General features: G+C 48.3%; 1 protein-coding gene across 1 annotated transcript in view; it reads left to right on the top strand.

Annotated features, from left to right (window-relative positions):
* Positions 1–21,342, top strand: part of SH3PXD2B (SH3 and PX domains 2B) — a 117,811-nt gene that overhangs the window by 41,199 nt on the left and 55,270 nt on the right. The window contains exons 3-4 of the mRNA XM_052659018.1: positions 10,173–10,248; positions 17,023–17,099. Coding sequence (XP_052514978.1) covers positions 10,173–10,248; positions 17,023–17,099 — 153 coding nt within the window. The remainder of the gene's footprint in view (positions 1–10,172; positions 10,249–17,022; positions 17,100–21,342) is intronic.

Genomic DNA, 21,342 nt, shown 5'->3' with positions numbered 1-21,342 from the left:
TCCTCGGGCCTCCCCAGTGGCTCAGTGGTAAAGAATCTGCCTGCAATGCGGGAGATGCAGGTTGGACCCTGAGTCGGAAAGATCCCCTAGAGAAGGGCATGGCAACACACTCCAGTATTCTTGCCTGGAGAATCCCATGGACAGAGGAGCCTGGTGGGCTGCAGTCCATGGGACATGACTGAAGCAACTGAGTGCACACACGCGCACATTAAGTCCTCACTTACACGCATGAAGTCAGATGGGGGAAGGGAAGCTCAGAGAGGCAAGAATCACATGCCTAGAAGGTAGTGTGGGTGGGATTCAGCCCTGGGGGTGGCTGAGTCTGAACCCTGTGCTCCTAACCGCTGCACCCACACCTCCTGGAGGCCCAGGATTGCCTTCGAGTCTGTCTCCTCATGGAGTTCTGCCCTTGGAAGAGAGCTGCTCTTTGAAGGCCCACTTGGCACCTCCTTGTGAGATTCAGGTAGCATCTGTCCTGCGGAGGGCTGCTCTGAGCAGGACACGGCCCCTCGCAGACAGACCCTGAGTGTGTGATGGAACTCTTCTACCCTGTGCCTTGCGACCTTTGCCCTCTGAGTTTTCCCGGGAGTTCATTGCATCCTCAAGGCCGAGGGTCGTGGTCATCCCTGGAACCAAGGGTTCCCTCATGGAGGTTTGCTGAGCCAGACTCCAGATACTGCCTGTCCCTGCGTCCTCTGTCCCAGCCAGGGAACTCAGGCAGGGCTTGCTTCCTGGAGGAGGTGGCAGCTGAGCAGAGTCTTGACTATGAGTAAGGAGTTGCCCCACCGACAGGGTGGGGGAGGTCATTCCACACAGAGGACTCCACGTGTGCAAAGATGGAGAAGCGTGAGAGAGCAGGACTGTTAGCTTGGCATCTCGCAGAATTCCCATGGCGCACGAGCCAGCTGGTCAGCCTGCCAGGCAGGGGGCTGGTGAGAGAAGCACCGACCGCTTGTGCCCTGTAAGCAGGAGCCCTCCGCACTCCGGGGACGGCTTCTGGGTACGGGTGCTTTCAGTGGGGTCTGTTTCCCAAACGTAGCGTGTCACAGAGCTGAAGGCAGGCTGCCGCATCTTGGTCTGAGCCTTTTGTTTCTCCCCAGAGAAGGGAACTGAGACCCATAGACGGGAGAGGCTGTCCCATGTCGCATGGCAAGCATTGTTTGTTTCCACTTTCTGTTGAGATAGGACATCCCCTGACATACTTCATGAGCTCTGGGAACTGCCGGAAGCCCCCAGGCTCCACCACGGAAGCCATGGGGAGGGAGTGTTTCTTCCCGTCTTTTCTGGGAGCAGGTGTAGGAGGGGCACAGCTGAAGCTCTCTCTCCGCAGGCAGGCCTTGCCCAGCTGGGAAGACTTCCCAGAGAGCTCGTAGCCAACACTTGGCCTGGGATTCCACCAAGCATCTTTACCCAGATACTGTCTTTGCTGGCTCCTCAGACACACTTTCTTTCCCCAGACATTATCTTCTGAAATTGGGGTGTTATACACACCAGCTTATTTGTTCCCTTGTGTCTGAAAACCACTGCCATATTGATGGTGTAGAGCTGAGGACATGTAAGAGTTACCTTTCTTCTCACAGCATCTGTGGGAGAATTGATTCCAGGACCGCTCTCTCTCACCCCCCAATGGACACAAAAATCCAAAGATGCCCAGGTCCCTGGTGTTAAATAGTGTGCCTGCATACTCAGTCACTAAGTTGTGTCTGACTCTGCGGTCCCCATGGACTGTAGCCCACCAGGCTCCTCTGTCTATGAGATTTTCCAAGCAAGAATACTCACTCTAGTGAGATGTCATTTCCTGCTCCAGGGGATCTTCCTGAGCCAGAGATCAAACCTGCGTCTCCTGTATTAGCTGGTGTGTTCTTTACCACTAGTGCCACCTGGGAAGCCCATTAAATAGTGTATTTGCATATAAGCTACACACATTCTCCTATATAGCTTTAAACCATCTCTAGGTTACTTATACCTAACACAGTGTAAATGCTATGTAAATAAAAGGTAAATGCTTTTGCTTTTACCTAAAGATAAATGCAACTATGTAAATAATTGCCAGCTGGAGTAGAATCAAGTTTTGCTTTTCTGGAACTTTCTGAAAGATTTTTTCCCTCAAATATTTTTGATCTACCATTGGTTGAGTCTGCAAGTAGGGGACCCGAGGGTATGGAGGGCCAACTGCAATTCTTTATTTGGAAAACAGAAAGAGGGAAGATTGTATAGGTTGATTGCATCTAAGGCCCAAAGCAAGGCCTGTTGCCACCACCTGGAAAATAATTTCTCCATTTCTCGACAGTGGCTGACCAAACCAGTTTACCAGCTCTTCATTCATTTGTTCACCCATTATTCATCCATTCTTTGCACATATATATCCCAAGGGCCTACCATGTACCAGACAGGAGGTGACGGGTAAGGGGGTGGGCCAGAGGGCCGCCCAGTAAGGGGGTCAGGCTGAGAACATGCTGCCCTGACTGAGAAGGGGCTGTAAGAAGGAGAGAAGTGGGGCCGTGGACAGACAGGACGGACAGCGGGCTCCAGTGGAGACCAGGACATGCCAACATTGAGCAAAGCAAGCTCGTCGAGGGGACAGAATCCCCAGAGGCAATCAACAACGCACCATCAATGGTAACTGCAGTGAGACAGTTGTTTGCAAGGAGAGGCGATCAAAGCCTGGGAGCTGATTTGCTTTTGGTCTTAGCGTGTCCTGGCCCGAGAACCACATGGCTTCCCACCACCCTGCAGCTGCCTGTGACGGTCACCTGGGCCCTTGCACACTGCCTGCCCTGGCTCTCCTGGGACTCGGGGCCTTTGTCCCAGTGCTGGAGTGCAACCCTCCAAGTCCAGTCTGCCGCTAACACAAACCACGTGTGGACCTCCACGCCAGCCTCCACGATGTTTTCCTTGGACAGCCCGTCTCCTCTCCCTCCACCACAAGCTGCGTCCCGAAAACTGCTGATGGAGTGTTCTCCCGTTCCCTTGTGATGTGGCTGCTTGACGTGGCTCCCTCTCCCTTCCCACCCCCGAGACTGACTCACTTTCCTCCGGGGTTTCCAGTCCTCCTCACTCTCGGCACTGCTTCCTTTCATTCTCTGAGGGGCGGGGCATGGACGTCCAGTCTCCAAGGACACCATCTGCGGTCAGACTTGCCTGGCATGCCTCTGGTCCTGCTGCTACAGGCAGCCTGGGGTCCCCACAGAGGGTCTGGGATGCTGCCCGTGTCTGCTTCAAAGCCTGTGGGGCCAAGGGTGACAGCTCCCTGGCTAGAAGCAGCTTGTGGCCTGTGAACCCCAACACACTGAGACCTAGAGCCAAATAGCTCCCAGGCTTTGCTCGCCTCTCCTGGTGAATAGCCATCATACAGATTGCAGTTACCACTGATGGGATAATAAAGAAAATGAAATAAAACTAGATATGACTAAAAGAGGAGAATGAGTATTATAGTCCAGCCCTGTGCTATCCAATATGGTAGCCACTAGTCATGTGAGGCTACTTAAATTTAAGTTAATTAAAATTGAATAAAATTAAAAGTTCAGTTCCTCCATCCAGTGAAGGTTCCACCTCCAGTACGGGAGCTCCCTTTCAAGCGCTTAATAGCAATCCAGGGCCGATGACTACTGTAAGGGACACCGCAGATGCAGAACATTTCTATCATCGTAGAAAATTCTACTAGAAAGCCCAGCTCTGGCCACTGTGGGGACCTAGATAGTGGGAGGAGTTTGGCCAACCTTAAAACACAGCCTCATGGTGGAATATTATTCAGATCTAAGAAGGAAGGAAATTGCAGTGCACACTACAATATAGATGAAACTTGAAGATATTATTCTAAGTGAAATAAGCCAGACACAAAGGACAGATATTTACATGCGGTCCCTAGAACAGTCAGATGTATAGAGATAAAAAGTAGAGTGGTGGTTGTCAAGGGCTGGAGGAGAGGAATGGGGAGGTCATGTTTAAGGGACATAGAGCTTCAGTGTGGAATGATGAAGAGGCTCTGAAGATGGAGGGTGGCGATGGTTGCACAGCAATGTACTCAATGCCACTTAATTGTATGCTTAAAATGGTTGAAACGATCAATTTCATGTTATGTATGCTTAACCCAAAAATACAGTCTTATAAAATACTGATAATTATTCCCAGATGATTCTCGGAATAGCATTCGTTGTGGGCAGAATGCAAGGAAGGGCCCTTCCTTGTTGGGCACCTGGTGTGCCCCCATGTCCAGCTCACACGCAGCATTCATTTACAAAAACCCCCCGGCCCAGCAGGCTGCATCCGTCGGTCTGCAAATGGTGACTCCGACTCACTGGGCTAGGTCTCTGGCTAGGGACACACAGCTGGCATGAAGAAACATCAGTATTAAACCCCAGGGCTGTCTGGTCCTCAGGGATAATGTCTGTGGTTAGACTTTGCAACATTAAACCCGAGACTACTGCTTCAAATTAATAATACCTGCCTCAAATTAATACCACTTGGGGAGACACTTCAGCTCTTTGAGCTCCACTTATGTGGGTAAAAGCAAGTCAGGACAGAGGATGAATAACTTCCTGACCGAGCGGTGAAGACCACAGGGCAACGCGCAGTGGGCTGGGCCGCTGAGCCTGCGTGCTCACTCAGACAAAAACGCAGCAGAAGCCTCAACGAGTGCACACAGGCAGGGTTTGGTTGATGGATTACCAGGACATACTTTTTAAGAGAATGTTCCCCTGTATTCCAACATTGTCTTCACCAGTAAAACTGAGAAGAAGAAAAGAAGATGCGTACATGCTAAGTCGCTTCAGTCATGTCTGACTCTGTGCGACCCTATGGTCTGTAGCCCACCAGGCTCCTCTGTACACAAGATTCTCCAGGGCAGGATACTGGAGTGATCTGCCATGCCCTCTTCCAGGAAAAAAAGGATAGCGTAAAGACAAGACTTATACAGTGCCAAAAAGACTCTGCAGCTGAGCTTGATTAATCACTCTGCTTTTAAAAAGAAAGCATACTCCACCTGTTCATGGAATATGAAACTTAGCCTGGTCTCAGGCTGATTTTTCATGTTCATGTGACACTCTGAAGCTGCCTAAGAGAGGGGTCTTAAGAGAAAAGAAGAGGATTTAGGTTAAGATATCTGAACTGGCTGCACCACCGCTTAGCTGTGTGACCTCAAGCAGTTCACTGTGTCTTTCTGCTCTGTAGCTTCTCCATCTGTGACTTGGGGGTTGTGCACTGATTTCATAGAATTATTCTGAAGGACAGATGAATCCAGGTGTCTGAGAAGGCTTGTTAGCTGTAAACTCTCAAACCAACGTTCATAGTTATTCAGTTCAGTTCAGTTCAGTCGCTCAGTTGTGTCCAACTCTTTGCAATCTTTGCAACCCCGTGAACCGCAGCACGCCAGGCCTCCCTGTCCATCACCAACTCCCGGAGTTCACTCAGACTCATGTCCATCAAGTTGGTGATGCCATCCAGCCATCTCATCCTCTGTCGTCCCCTTCTCCTCCTGCCCCCAATCCCTCCCAGCATCAGAGTCTTTTCCAATGAGTCAACTCTTCGCATGAGGTGGCCAAAGTATTGGAGTTTCAGCTTCAGCAACAGTCCTTCCAATGAACACCCAGGACTGATCTCCTCTAGGATGGACTGGTTGGATCTCCTTGCAGTCCAAGGGACTCTCAAGAGTCTTCTCCAACACCACAGTTCAAACGCATTAATTCCTCAGCGCTCAGCTTTCTTCACAGTCCAACTCTCATATCCATACATGACTACTGGAAAAACCATAGCTTGACTAGACAGACCTTTGTTGGCCAAGTAATGTTTTTGCTTTTGAATATGCTATCTAGGTTGGTCATAACTTTTCTTCCAAGGAGTAAGCGTCTTTTAATTTCATGGCTGCAATCACCATCTGCAGTGATTTTGGAGCCCCAGAAACTAAAGTCTGACACTGTTTCCACTGTTTTCCCATCTATTTCCCATGAAGTGATGGGACCAGATGCCATGATCTTCGTTTTCTGAATGTTGAGCTTTAAGCCAACTTTTTCACTCTCCTCTTTCACTTTCATCAAGAGGCTTTTTAGTTCCTCTTCACTTTCTGCCATAAAGGTGGTGTCATCTGCATATCTGAGGCTATTGATGTTTCTCCTGGCAATCTTGATTCCAGCTTGTGCTTCTTCCAGCCCAGCGTTCCTCATGATGTACTCTGCATAGAAGTTAAATAAGCAGGGTGACAATATACAGCCTTGACGTACTCCTTTTCCTATTTGGAACCAGTCTGTTGTTCCATGTCCAGTTCTAACTGTTGCTTCCTGACCTGCATACAGATTTCTCAAGAGAGAGGTCAGGTGGTCTGAGATTCCCATCTCTTTCAGAATTTTCCACAGTTTATTGTGATCCACACAGTCAAAGGCTTTGGCATAGTCCATCAAGCAGAAATAGATGTTTTTCTGGAACTCTCTTGTTTTTTCGATGATCCAGCAGATGTTCGAAATTTGATCTCTGGTTCCTCTGCCTTTTCTAAAACCATTACTAATTATTATTTGTTATTAGTAATGCAGTGGCTCAGTGGTAAAGAATCCTCCTACAGTGCAGGAGTCGCAGGAAATTCACGTTTCATCCCAGGGTCAGAAAGATCCTCTAGAGAAGGGCATGGCAACCCACTCCAGTTTTCCTGCCTGGAGAATCCCAAGGACAGAGGAGCCTGGCGGGCTGCAGTCCACAGTGTCAGAAAGAGTCGGACACGACTGAAGTGACCTAGTGCACACACTCGTGCATTAGTAAAGTGAATATTATTAATCAGGGATGCTTTGCAAATATCTTCGCAAATAAGCTGCCCCTATTTCCAGACTTCATTTATGTGCATTCATTGGCTTAGCCAGTTTTTATTGCATGCCTACTATGTGTCAGCATTGAAAAGCTCTTGGATTAAAAAGGGAAGCCTGCCTTTCCAGCAAGTCTTTTCCAGATGCTGGTAAGCCACAGTTCCCCATCACTGCACAGCATAGCACAGAGTAGGGGCCAGTTGGCAATCACAAATAAAACCACAGCCTCATGGGCAGCCCTTCAGGGTTGCCAGCCAAGTTGAGGGTGACCACCCCCTACCCAGGGGTGTCACACTAAACAGTACTAAGGAGGCAAGGCGCTCCTAAATGACCCTGTTTCCTGAATATGGGGAGCAATCTTTTTTAATTAACCGCTGTAGCATCTCAGAGGCAGGTGATACAATGGCAGGAAAGCCATGTGTGTGTCCCTGTCTGTGTCCCTGCCCCTTGCTGGCTGCAGGCCCATGGCCAGTTTCTTCACTCTGGACTTCAGTTCCCTAGATGATGATGTCCATCTCTTGAAGGAGTATTCTGCAAATTTTGTGAGAGGATGTGTCTGAAGAATCTAACTGGGCTTGGCATGTATAGATGTTTCTCTGCTCTCCCACTTCAGGCCTCTCCTCCCTCCCCCTGCACCATAGCTGTGCTTATTTTTCCCAGGCTATTCAAACCTGATTTTGTGCTATCAGAGGCACACATCTTTTTTTAAATCACAGTATAGTTGATTCACCAACTTCCCTAGTAGCTCTGTCGGTAAAGAATCTGCCTGCAGCGCAGGAGACGCGGGTTCGATCCCTGGGTTGGGAAGATCCCCTGGAGGAGGAAATGGCAACCCACTCCAGTTTTCCTGCCTGGAGAATCCCATGGGCAGAGGAGCCTGGCGGGCTACAGCCTATGGGGTCGCAGGGTCGGACATGGCTGAACGCCTAAACCACCACCACATAGATGATTCACAGGGCTATGTTAGTTTTCGGTGTACAACGTAGTGCTTCAGTATTTTTGTAGATTATACTTCACTATGGTTTTACAAGATAATGGCTGTAATTCTCTGTGCTGTGTGTACTGTGTATCCTTGTGGCTTGTCTGTGTTGCATGTAGTAGTGGGTGTCTGTTAGTCTGCGCCCCTAGTTAGCCCCTCCCTCCTTGCCTTTCTCGCTTGGTAACTACAAGTTTGCCCTCTGTGTCTCTGAGTCTGATTCTGTTTTGTGTATACATTTATTTGTATTATTTTTTAGATTCCACATACAGGTGATATTGTTAGTATATAATGTTTGTCCTTCTCTGACTTATTTCACTAAGCGTAATATTCTCTAGGTGCATCCATGTTGCTGCAGATGGCAGAACTTCGTTCTTTACGGCTGAATACTATTCCACCGTATATGTGTGTGTTATATGTCTGTATGAATGCACACACACCCTACGCCGTCCTAATCCAGTCATCTCTTGACGGGCCCTTGGGTTGTTCCTTGTCTTTGTTATTGTAAACAGTGCTGCTGTGAATGTTGGGGCGCGTGTATCTTTTCAAATTAACTTTTCCATTCTTTTCAGATATATGCCCAGGAGTGGAATTGCTAGGTCATATGGTAGTTCTGTTTTTAGTTTCTTGCGGAACCTCCAGACTGTTTTCCATCGTGGCCACACCAATTTACATTCCCACCAGCAGCGCACAAGAGTTCCCTTTTTTCCTCACCCAGAGGGATGCACCGTAAGGTCCAGGGTGGCTTTCTCCTTGAGGTAAAAGGATGGGCAGGTCTCTCACCTCCGGCCACCTCTGTGGGAGACTCAGGACTCCGTTTTCTTCTCCTTGAATCCTGGGCCTGCATACTAATGAGACTGGCTTAAGACACTGTGCTGTGAGAGCAGAGACAGGTGGACACGCGGGTGGGCGGAGGGGGCGGGGCGGTGCCCACGTGTACACACTGCCGCGCGAGAGGGTGGGCGGAGGGGGCGGGGCGGTGCCCACGTGTACACACACCCGCGCGAGAGGGTGGGCGGAGGGGGCGGGGCGGTGCCCACGTGTACACACACCCGCGCGAGAGGGTGGGCGGAGGGGGCGGGGCGGTGCCCACGTGTACACACACCCGCGCGTGAAGGCGGCGAGGAGCGGCTGCGCGGCCCGGGGAGCGCGACTCGCTGCTCCGTGAGCCTAGAGGGGTGGGAAGGGCTATAGGCATACTTAGAGCTGACTCACTTCATTGTACAACAGAAACTGGCACATCATGAAGCAGTTACATCCGATTTTTTTTAAAAGGTGCGATGCTGTGACAGACAGCCTCACTGTACACGGGGTTTACTTCTCGCTTGGGAAATGAAGATTGTCCATAGAGGTTGTGGGCTCTGGGCCCCCGCTCCAGGTCCCTTGCTGACAGAAAAGCCACACTCTGGAGCACAGTGGTCACGTGGCAGGCGGAACCGGAGGGTGATGAGTAAAGCACCACTCCTAGCTCTTCCCCGAAGCCAGCCGTGTCCCTTCTGCTCACCTTGAGTTTGCCGCATCTTATTTCAAGGGGGTGGGGAGGTAGGAATCTACCACATGCTGAAAGGAAGAACCGGAAATCTGGTGACAGCCTTAATGACCACCACATCCCAGCTTTAATCTGTAAAGCAACGCTGGCAGTGGGTACCTATGGTCCGCTAAGGATGAGGCGCAAGATACGTCACTTCCCCACTTCACAAATAACAGATCCTGATGATTTTGTATATCTGACCAGATACTTCCCATTGATTCCTTAAAATATCAGAGATGCATTTGCTGTTATCAGAAGACATGAAAGGTTTTTGTTTGGGGTGTTCCATCCCTCTTCTTCCTCTGTGCCCACAGCAGCCTGTACTACCGCTCAAGGTGCTTCCTACACCACCCGTCAATGATCAATTTACTTTTCAGTCTCTCGCTAGACTCTGAGTCGCTTCATTGCTGCACCCCACATGCCTGACTCAGAGCTAGGAACGAAGCTGAGCCAGGCAGGGCAATTCTTCCTGCGGCAGGAGTGTGTCATGACCTCACAGGTGGAGACCTAACCAGATTAACTGAGTCTCCACGGTTTGAGCACCACCCAGCAGTTCTTAGGAAACAGGATGACCTGCCATCCGTGGAATTTTGGGGGCTCTAGTGGGTGTTGTTCACGCTTCAGGTCCTGTGACTGGCGCCCGCAGGAAAACTGAGATTGGTCTCTCCCAGCCCTGAGCCTGCACCAGGCTGCCAGCTGCGGATCTAGAGAATTGTTTGTATGGAGATCCTAGGTCTGGTTGACTTTGTCTTCCGCTAGTTTGGGTTTCTGGAACACTGAACAAAGTGAGCTTTTCTCTATCAAATCACGCAGTTAACATAAACTGTCAGAGATGCTTTTATCATATAAAGGCTTTCATTTTGTTATTCTTCCCATTTAGATGCAGATGTTGGACAAATTTCCCATGGAAGGAGGACAGAAGGACCCCAAACAGCGGATCATTCCCTTTCTCCCCGGTGAGTGAGGCGTGTGCCCTCAGCTGGGGCCTCTAGGCTCTCATACAGCTCTTGGGTCGCTCCCCTCTTTGTCCCTGTCCACTGACCCAGTGACCAGACCTTGGTCTTTTGTAGAACTCATTGCTTAAGAATTTTGGTTTTGGAGTTAGATGCTACGCCATTTACTAGCTGTGTGACCTTAGGCAAGACATTTGCCTCTGGGATCCTCAGTTTCTCGCATCTCTGGGAGTAGGGACTTCCTTGGCTGTCCAGCGATTAAGACTCTATGCTTCCACCGCAGGAGGCACGGGTTCAATCCCTGGTTGGGGAACTAAGATTCCACATGCCACATGGCAAAGCCTCCTAAAATAAATTGATAATAAAATTAAAGGAATATTTCCAGCTCATGTAGTCTGTGTAGTGAATGGCACCTATTTTAACAGCTTCTGTTTTCTGTTGTGCATAACAAATCACTACCCGTTTAGCAGCTTAAAATGACACCCACTTATTGTCTCACAGCTCTGCTGGTCCAAAGTCCAGGCAGGCTTAGCCTGCTTCTCTGTTTAGCGTTTTAAAAGACCAAAGTCAGGGTCTTGACTGGGCTGGCCAGTTACCTGGAGGATTTAGGGAAGAATCCCTCCCGGCCTTATTTAGGTTGTTGGCAGAACTCAGTTCCTTGCAGCTGTCGAACCTAGATGCCTGTTTCCTTCCTGGCTGTCTGCTGGGAACTCAGCTTCCAGATGCTGCCTGTATTCCTCATCCACCTTCAGGCTGGCAATAGGGCATGGAATCTCTCCTGAGCTCGGAATCTCTCTGACTTCCCCCGCCTGCCACCAATGGGGAAAGTTGTCTGCGTTTAAAGCCTCATGGGATTACCTTGTACCCACTTGGCTAATCCAGGATAATCTCCTTCTCTTGAAGTGAACTGAGGCATATCATGTAACATGATCCTAGGAGGGAGATCCCACTCTGTTGACAGGTGCTGAGATTGAGAACAAATATCTTTGGGAGCCATTTAGGAAATTCTGCCTGCCTGCCCGCCTACCACAGCCACCAAGTACCTTTTAAGGGCCAGGCTTAATGCAGCCATCACTGGTTCCTGCTCTCAGTACATACCCCCCCCCCCCCACCCCCGCAAATTTTTTTTACCAAAGAAATAGCATCAGGGCTTCAACTCATAAAAATGAGCTACCCAAGCCAGTGTTACAGCTTCCAGTAATAATAGCTACCATTTAGATGTCTGCTGTGGGCCAGTCACTGGGCTAAGTGCTTTTGTTAGCTCGTTTAGTCCTTAGAACAACCCAGCAGGGCAGACATTACTATGCCCATTTCACAGATGAGGAAATGAAGACTGAGAGAAATTATGATCTCTTGCACAAATGGCAGAGCTGGGATTCAGACACAGGTATGGCAGGCTCTAAAATTTATGCCTGAAAGTCACACACTGCAGGTTCAAATCCCAGTGTCCCTAATCATCCACTCTCTTCTCTTGGGTAAGTTACTTAAGCACACACAGTTTCATTTCTACACTTGCACATCGGAGATCATAATGGTACGTAAATGATAAAGTTGTTGTGAGGATTAGGTGAGTGCCTGGTGTGTAGCTAGCAACAAGTAAGCACTTACTACTACCTTTCTGTACAGATGATCAGCAAATTGACAATCACCCTAAATCACAGATATTTGGAGCTAGACTGGCCCTTAGTCTTTCCCGGTAGCTCAGATGGTAAAGCGTCTCCCTACAATGCGGGAGACCCAGATTCAATCCCTGGGTCAGGAAGATCTCCTGGAGAAGGAAATGGCAACCCACTCCAGTATTCTTGCCTGGAAAATCCCATGGATGGAGGAGCCTGGTAGGCTACAATCCATGGGGTCGCAAAGAGTCAGACATGACTGAGTGACTTCACTTTCCTGGCCCTTCAGTCTTTTTCATTTTGAGGGGACAGGGGGGCCAAGCACCAAGATGGGGAGACTCTGAGTCACCCAGGAGCTCATTCTCCCCTCTCCCATTCCAAGATCCTGCTATCAGCGTATCATTGTGTTCTTTCAAATATTGTCATTGTTGAGTGAGTTTAGAGACAGGGTAGATGTATTTGCCAGGCCCCCATTTACTGGGAACATTGTTTACCTAAAAAAACTAATGTTTTTAGTTCTTCCACGGGGAAAGAACACTGGAATTTTTTCCTCTATTGGAGATAACCCAGTGTGCCAGCTGCAGGAGTCAAATCTCAGCACCCAAACACGTGCTTTGGAGTCCAGTGGACCAAGTCCTGTGACCTCCAGCAGACAACATCTCCCACCACTGAGCCCCAGTTTCTTCATCTGTAAAATGGAACAGTGACCCCTGCTTCATAAGCTTCACTCCCTGGCACATAGAAGGTTCTCAGTAAAGGCAGAAACAGGGTCGGGGACATTCATTTGGAATTTCTGGGTATTTTGTATCGTGGAATCCTGCTTAAGTGATCCATCTGGATATTCAAGTTGAAATGGGCTCTGAATGTATATTTTTCTTCAAGACAGGAAAGGAAAGCCGTGAGTTAGAACTCTGCTGGATGAAAGGCAAAACCAGCTCTGGAAAAACTTCCCAGAACAGGGAAGAACTTGAGCCGACCCTCTCCCCAGCCCCTGAAAGCTTTCGTGGTTACGTAATCCTTATCCACCCACGAGTGCATGGAGATGCCGTTCTCAGGGACTCCGCTCCATTGTCCCTGCTCAGGAGACCCACTTGCAGCTTAAAGAGGTCCCGCTGGGCCCCAGGACCCCTGGAGCATCCTTTACCAGCCCACCTCTTAGCTTTTCCTCGAGGCCAAGGCCAAGGGCAGGGACGGGTGGTCCCCCACTCCGAGGGGTCAGTTTTCTGCCAAGACTGCCACGTCAGCAGAACAAAAGCAAGTTTCTTGTTAGCACAAAGGCGGGGGAGGGGAGAGGAGAACAGGCCTGTGCAATTTTCCATCCCAGCGAGAGCTGAGGAAAGCCAACTTGGCAGAGGATGTGGCTTGAAAAATAAGAATTACAGTTTGGCCTTTCTCCACTATGGAAAACAAAAGCTTGCTCGTTCCCACCAAAGGCTCGTCTCTCCTCTGAGGACCCTTTCCATTCCAGCAAGGCTGGCCTGCCTGGGAGGGCTGGGTGCAGGCTCGCTTGCCTTCCTTCCCCACAACTCACACAGAAACACATGGACGCAGGCGCAGGCCGGGGGTGCGGCCCCACCAGCCTTTCGCCCAGAGGCACCAGCCAAGGGGGTGCTGGCCACGCAGTTCTGCCCCCGAGCCTGAGCGGCAGTCCAGCTCTGCTGGGGATAAATGATAAGGGAGCCTGTCGGTGACAGGTCTTAAGAAACCAAGTTGGGAGTTGCAGGAAAGACATGTGCCCTTCCTAGTGGACTGTCAGGCAGTATCCTGTAACCTTTTCTTTTTTTCCCAAGTAATTGCCCTGTTTTAAGCACCTAGCAAGGGCCAAGCCCAGTGCCCATGCGTCTTGGAGATTACTAAGACATAGGGGCGGTTCTCCCTTTTTGCAGATGAAGAGACTGAGGCTCCAGCAGGTAAATGCATTTTCCAAGGCAGCGCAGGAAGGAAGAGGACCCCCTGGGATTGGCCCGGGGGAGCGTTGCTTGTCACCCCAGAGCTTCTGTGTGTCTCCCCTGCACGTGCTAATCCTGCCCTGGGGCTTCCTGCCCCCTGTGTTGGGCAGGTTCCCTGACAGGAGCCCAGAGACTGGTCCCACTAAGGCCTGAGTTCTCTGTCCTCTCCCAGCTCCTGCAGGCAGGCCTCAGGCAGGTTCTCTTGGGGGTGGTGGCTCCGAGGTGGCCTGTGCTGTGCCCGCAGGCCAGGGCTTGCACCACGCCCGCTGTAAGTCACAGCCTTCTCAGTCAGCCTGTACACCCCACTCTGCCCGCTTTCTCTCATTTTATAGAAGGGGAAATTATACCAAACCAAGAGCAACATGTTTTTGATAGGGACTCCTCCTCCCATTTTGAGAAATGGATTAGAGGCAGGAAGCGTTTGCCCTGTGGGATTTCTCTTTACAGGCACGCTTTTTTTAAAAAAAAAAAAAAACCTTAGGCCTCTCCTAGAAATCCTGATCTTCAGGTGGTCCCACCCGTGAGGGCAGTAATTTGATTATCACAGTGACTAGGGCTGGGATGGAAACAGGAAGGCCAGCAGCCTTCTCTGGATTGGAGGCCAAGGGTGCAAGCCTCCTGCAGGGCAGGGGCCCTGTTCCCCTATTGGGAAACATCGACTGTCAAGTGTCGAGAAGGCAGGCCCCCAGCACCCTGCACACATGGGGCTCACGCAGAGCCTGCACCTCGGGAGTAAATGAGGGAATGCCATCAGCTCTAGGGAGGCCAGGTTGAAAACCCCTTCTCATTTCCCTGCATAATTTCCTTTCTTTGTTTTAAATGACATGAACATTTTGATTCCAGAAATAATCAGTGTTTAGGGTAGGGACTTTGGGGAAAGTATAAAGAAGAACACAAGAAGGCTTTGTCTTCCACCCTCAGAGACAAGCACTTTGAACTGTGATGCATTTTCCTCTAGATTTTTTTCTCCCTTCTAACAGGTGTGGTATATCAGAAATTTGACTGATTCATCAGAATTAAGCCCATCACCACTATAAAGAAAGGAAATCTTCGTTATTAAGGAATTTCATCTCCTTGTGGGTTTTTTTTTAATTGATGGAAATGAACAAAGAAAGGATGACTATTAGGTTGATCATATCTACCTAATTTCCCGATTGTGCCCTTTCGCCCAAGAGCAAGTTGTCCGATTATTTTACATGTGGCCTTAAGCATATGGCTTCTTTGGGTGCAAATCTCCTGACCACCTTAGATTGCAAATCTTCAAAAGTCAAGAGGCTGTTTTCCGTTATCCCTTCTGATCCTGTCCTATGACGAAATTCTTCATGGACCTTTCCTGCCGTCTTGTCCCTGCTCACCCAAGCGTGACCCAGGCAGACGGCAGTCCCTCCAGTGCCATCTCTCCTCGCCCTGCCAGCTTCGTGACCCAAATTTGTCTCCATGACCCGCCTCCTCGGACGAGAAGTAGGTGAAGTTCTCAGTAGGTCTCCGCGCTCTGCTGTCTGGAGGACTGTGGCCTGCCCGTGCTGTCCTCTTTGAGCCCTGGAGACCCCCTGGTCGCCCTGCATAGGCATGGCGTGGGAGCCTATCCCCTTCTCCCCCTCTTTGGCCCTCCTTGCTGTCTGATTTCTGATTTTGCCTGCCCCCTGGCTGTGTGGCGTGGGCACACTGTCTGGATCTTCAGTGTATGAGCCTTGCCACCATCTCCCCGTGAGAAGCGGCAAATCAGAGGGAACCCACTGATTTGCGTGAAGCAAACCTCACCCGTAACATTTCAGCCTCTTGGATATTTCCCAAGACCCTTGGTGGCACCATTTATATACTTACCTTTGCCCGTGACCCACATCCTCTGCCTCTGTGTCACATTGGAGGCTCTGGTATCACACCCCAGCACTCAGATGTCACCAAGCAAGTAGTGAGTGGACCTTCTGTTAGTGTTTGGTGGGGCGGCGGGGGGCGGTGGGCATGGAGCCTCTCCTACCACACTGACTGGGGAAGGGATGGGAGGGATTTGTCATCCTGGCAGGTAGAGTCCACCTTCGTACACTGATCAGACGTGAGTGAGTGCCATGTGGCAGGGGCGCAGAATTGACTAAACTCAGGCAATCCCTATTTGGGCAGAGCCCCATGACTAGTAGGAAGGGAGAAGAACACGCAGATCATCAGTGTGATGTGTGCAATTAGAGAGAGACAGGAACTCTTTTCTTTTTTATTGCAGTGTGATTGATTTAAAATGTGTTAATTTCTACTATACAGAGAGTGACTCAGTTCTACATATATATGTTTTTTCATATTCTTTTCCGTTATAGTTTATCATCGGACATTGACTATAGTTCCCTGTGCTGTGCAGTAGGACCTTGTTGTTTATCCATCCTTTATCTGTTAGTCTGCTCTGCTAATCCCAAACTCCCGATCCACCCCCACCCCTTGGCAACCGCAAGTCTGTTCTGAAAGACACAGGAACTCATAACCCATTTGAAGTGGATAAGAGTTTCCCAGCAGGGATAGTGGCGAGGTTGGACGGGGAAGGTATTCCAGGAAGAGGGAAAGGCGCAGAACTATGAGAGAGCAGAGCACACCGGGGAAACATCAGGTGAGAGCAGGAAATATACAAAGGAAGAGGAGGGAAGGAGGCTGAGCTGTTGGCTGAGGGCACATCTGAGTGTTCACTGAACCGCTCACACGGTCTGAGAATGTTATATTTAGACAGCGGACCTCTGATCATCAGGTCTTCCTTGCTTCCAGTCTCCCTTATCTCACCAAAACTTAACCACTAAGTCCCACTCCGTCAGACCCTTGTACTAGAGCTGTGAACAGGGTTTTGGGGGACCAGGCATGGGGTCATCCAAACCCTGTGGATGAGCAGCAGCGGGTTTTGATGGCAGCCAGGAATTTAGGGACCACTTCCCAGATAGTGCAGTGGTAAAGAATCTACCTGCCCAGTGCAGGAGACCCAAGAGACAAGGGTTCAATCCCTAGGTCGGGAAGATCCCGTGGAGTAGGAAATGGCAACCCATTCCAGTATTCTTGGCTAGAAAATCCATGGACAGGGGAGCCTGACGGGCTACCGTCCATGAGGCCCCAAAGAGCCAGGCGTGACCGAGCACGCACGCACACGCACGCATACCAGAGGCAGGCACGTCCTCATCCTCCCAAGCTGCTGAGAGCTTGTCACTGCTGCCTCTCAACACTGCACGCACTCTTGTCCTCCGCAGGCAAAATTCTCTTCCGACGAAGCCACATTCGGGACGTGGCGGTCAAGCGCCTGATACCGATAGACGAATACTGTAAGGTAAGTCTGAGAAATTCCAGTACTTCCTGTCTCTTGTCTTCCCCTTGGATAGTTTTTTTTTTTCCCCCCTTCTCTTTTTCTGACTAAAGGATGCCCATTGTGAAAGATCTGTACAGGTGAAAGAAACGTAAAGAAATTAGAATGATCCTTCAATTCAAAGGCAACAATCGTGAAGGTTTTTACATATTTCCTTTCTTTTTGTGTGCCTTTCATTATGACTTTGAGACCATCCCATATGTGTTATTTTTGTCACTCTTTCTCTTTTCTTTTGCATTATAAGAATTTCCCGTGCTATTAAAAAATCTCCTTGAACCTGCTTTTAGTGGCTTCATAGTATTCCATTGTGCGTGAATGTTCTAGAAGTTATTCAGCCAGCTCCTGTTGTTGGACAGTGCAGCTGGCTTCCAGTCCCTTGAATGTTCTCAACCACATGGAGCCTGTCTGCCTTTTGCTTTTATTTCGTTTGATTTGAGGTTGTGGTTGCGAAAGAAGCCTATTTTTCTTTTATTTAGCTTCCCTAATTTTTAGTATTTGTTTCTCTGACTCAAAATCACTAGCAGTTTGATTGGAGAAGGGTGGGAACAGCAAAAACTGCCTTAACAATGGAGCGGTGACCTATTTCTCCCCCGAAGCTCAGGAGCAAAGCAAGTATGTTTGTGCTCTCCACCTCTGTTCTGTGTTTTCTGGGAGACTGTGGCTGGTGTAAGCAGGCAAGAAAAATAAATACAGGGAATACAGATTAGAAAGGAAGAAGGAGGGATTTCCCCAGTGGTCCAGTGGTAGGAAGTCCGTACTTCCAGTGCTTAGGTTCAATCCCTGATCAGGAACCTAGGATCCCACGTGCTGTGCGGCATGGCCAAACGAAAGGAAGAAAGAAGTAAAACTGCCTTGATTCACAGATGACATGATTCTACTATAGAAAATCATAAGTGAAGTGAAGTGAAGTCGCTCAGTTGTGTCCAACTCTTTGTGACCCCATGGACTGTAGCCTACCAGGCTCCTCCATCCATGGGATTTCCAGGCAAGAATATTGGGAGTGGGTTCCCATTTCCTTCTCTAGGAGATCTTCCCAACCCAGGGATTGAACCCAGGTCTCCCACATTGTAGGCAGATGCTATACTGTCTGAGCCACCAGGGAAGTTCTCATATAAAATCATAAGGGATCCACAAAAAAATCCTGCAGAAACTAATAAATGAACTTAGTAAGATTATAGGCTACAAGACAACTATTTAAAAAATCAATTATATTTCTATGTATTAGAAGTGAAAATCCCAAAAATGAAATTAAGAAAATAATTCCACCTACAATAACATCAAAAAGAATGAAGTAATTAGGAATAAATTTAATACAAAGAAATACCAAGTTTATACACTGTAACTGCAAAACATTGTTGAGAGAAATTAAAGAAACTAAATTAGTGGAGAGACATTGCATACTCATGGATTGGAAGACTCGATAGTGTTAAAATGGCAGTTCTCCCCCAGTTGATCTACAGAGTCAGTATAAACTCTGCCAAAGTCATAGTAGGCTTTTTTGTAGAAATGAACAAGCTGATTCTAAAGTATATGGGGAAGTACAAAGGGCTCAGAATAGCCAAAACAATTTTGAAAAAAAAGAAAACGAAATTGTGCTACCCATTTTCCAAACTTCTTATGAAGCCGCAGGAATCAAGATGGTGGTACTGGCATAAGGAAAGGCGCATGGACCAGGGGAAGAGAATTGAGTCAATAAACTCTTCAGGTTTATACTCAGTTGATTTTCAGCACAAATACCAAGAAATTCAATGGACAAGGGTAGTGTAGTCTTTTAACAAATGATGGGATCATGGGATATTCATATGCAAAAGAAATTTTTTTTAATTAAATTGGACCTGAGCTCACACCCATGATTAAAAAATCAAGTCAAAAGCTCCAGCTTAAGTCAAAATGGATCATAGACCTAGATATAAAGGCTAAAACTATACAACTTCTGGAAGAAAGCACATAAGAGAATCTTCATGACCTTGGTTTAGGCAAGGAGTTCATAGATACAGCACCAAAAGAAAAGAAGTGATACGCTGGACCTCATTAAACTTATACATTTCTGTGCTTCGAAAGATGCCATGAAGGAAAGGAGAAGACATGCTGCAGATAGGAGAAAATATTTGTAAGTCATATCTGAGAAGGGACTTGTGTTACGACTATATGAAGAGCTCTTACAACCTCAGAATAAAAAGACAGCCAGGTCAAGGCTTCCTTGGTGGTCCAGAGCTTGGGGCTCCAAGCTTCCACTGCAGGGGACACAGGTTCAGTCCCTGATCAGGGAACTAAGATGCCTCATGCCGTGCAGCGTGCTCAGAAATATTAAATACATACATAAATAAGTAAATAGTTGTTTTTTTTTAAGACAGCCAGTTTAACAATAGACAAAAGATTGAATAGAAATTTCATCCATGGAGACATACGATGCTTATTAAGCACATGAAAAGTTGTTCAACATCATGAGTCATTAGGGCAACATGAAATAAAAGCTTCATAAGATGTCAACACAGTGCCCCAAATGCCTGTAATCAACAAGGCACACAAGACCAAAAGCTGGTGAGGATGTGGAGCAATGAGCTCCTCATTCTGTTAGGTAAGTGGCTGAATCACTTGGCAAGTGGGATCTTAGTTCCCCAGCCAGGGATCAAACCCACACCGCCTGCATTGGAAGCACGCAGTTTCAACCACCGGGTGGCTGGGGACATATGAGGGAATCTACTTCGGAAAACAGTTTCGGCAGGTCTTCCAAAGTGAAATTTACCACCCAGCTACTCTCAGGGGTCTACTCACGAGAGGCGAACACTCCTATCCACACAGAGACTTGGATGCTGTTGTTCATCATAGCATTAATTCATAATAGCCCCAAAGTGGAAGCAATCTCTATGTCTGTCATCTGCTGAACAGATAAAGAAAATGCTCAGTAGGCGTTCAGTAGAATATTATTCGACAGTGCAGTGCTGATCAGTGCTGCAAAATGAATGACTCTTAGAAACATTCTATGCAGAAGAAGCCAAATGCAAAAGGCCACATATTATATGATTCCATTTACATGAAATGTGCAGAAAAGGCAAATCTAGAGAAAGCAGGTCAGTGGTTTCCTGGGCCATGGGGCAGTGAAAATGGAGATTGACTGCAGATGAGGTTGGTGGAATTTTTGAGGTGATGGAAAAGTTCTAAAACTAGAATGCGGTGATGATTGCCCAACTCTATAATTTGAATTTGAATCATTGAATTGTACACTTATAATGGGTGAGTTTTATGGTGCATAAATTTTACTTCAGTAAGTCTATTGAAAAATTTGAAGGGGGACAGTGTGGGGACAGATGCCCCTCTCTTGGCAGGAGATGTCACGAAAGAGCAGAAAATCACTTCTGATTGGGCATCTGCTCTTTATCAGACATGACCTTGTTTTGTCCCTCCAGTAACTTTGAGGAGGAGGTTTTCTTTTTCCCTTTGTGCTAATGAGAAAATGGAGACCCAGTAAAGTCACTTGCAGTAACAGTGTTGGAGGCTTTGAGAGTTAAACCTGAGCCTTCTAAGACTCAGCACTCACATACCACTTATCGCCTCTCTAAGAAAGTACTTGGCCACCTGATGCGAAGAGCTGACTCATTGGAAAAGACCCTGATGCTGGGAAAGATTGAGGGCAGGAGGAGAAGGGGACGACAGAGGATGAGACAGTTGAATGGCATCACTGACTCAATGGACATGAGTTTGAGCAAGCTCGGGGAGATGGTGAAGGACAGGGCGGCCTGGCGTGCTGCAGTCCATGGGGTCACAAAGAGTTGGACACAACTGAGTGACTGAACAGCAACAACAAGAAAGTACAAATTCAAGAGGCCGAAATAGTCAAGCACATGTTTCATAAAAATTGACTGTTCCCTCTGCTAAGGATGCCTTTAAAAGGGATGGGGATGAGGGGCAGGGCCAGTCTCTCAGGCACAAAGAAACCACTTCTGCCTCCCAGATCTCAGAGGAAAATTCAGATCTTCCTCTCTTTGTCCTTTTCCAAATCTCTAGAGCCTAAAATTCCTTTGTCCAGGCCCTGCTGGCAGAAATTTCGTACTCTGGAGTCATCTTAGCCAACTGGCAAGTTCTACCTGGTACCCAGAAAGTATTCTCTCTCAGCCCGTATGTATTCTCCTGCTTCTTCCCCAGCCCACCCAATTTCTCTCCAGAGTCACACCTTCTTCTCACACCTGGGGTTCCCTGAACCCCTGGA

The sequence above is a fragment of the Budorcas taxicolor genome, chromosome 20 (genome assembly GCF_023091745.1).
Source record: "Budorcas taxicolor isolate Tak-1 chromosome 20, Takin1.1, whole genome shotgun sequence".
Taxonomy (NCBI): Eukaryota; Metazoa; Chordata; class Mammalia; order Artiodactyla; family Bovidae; genus Budorcas; species Budorcas taxicolor.
Note: the sequence above shows the minus strand (reverse complement) of the source record. Positions and strands in the feature narration are given on the sequence as shown.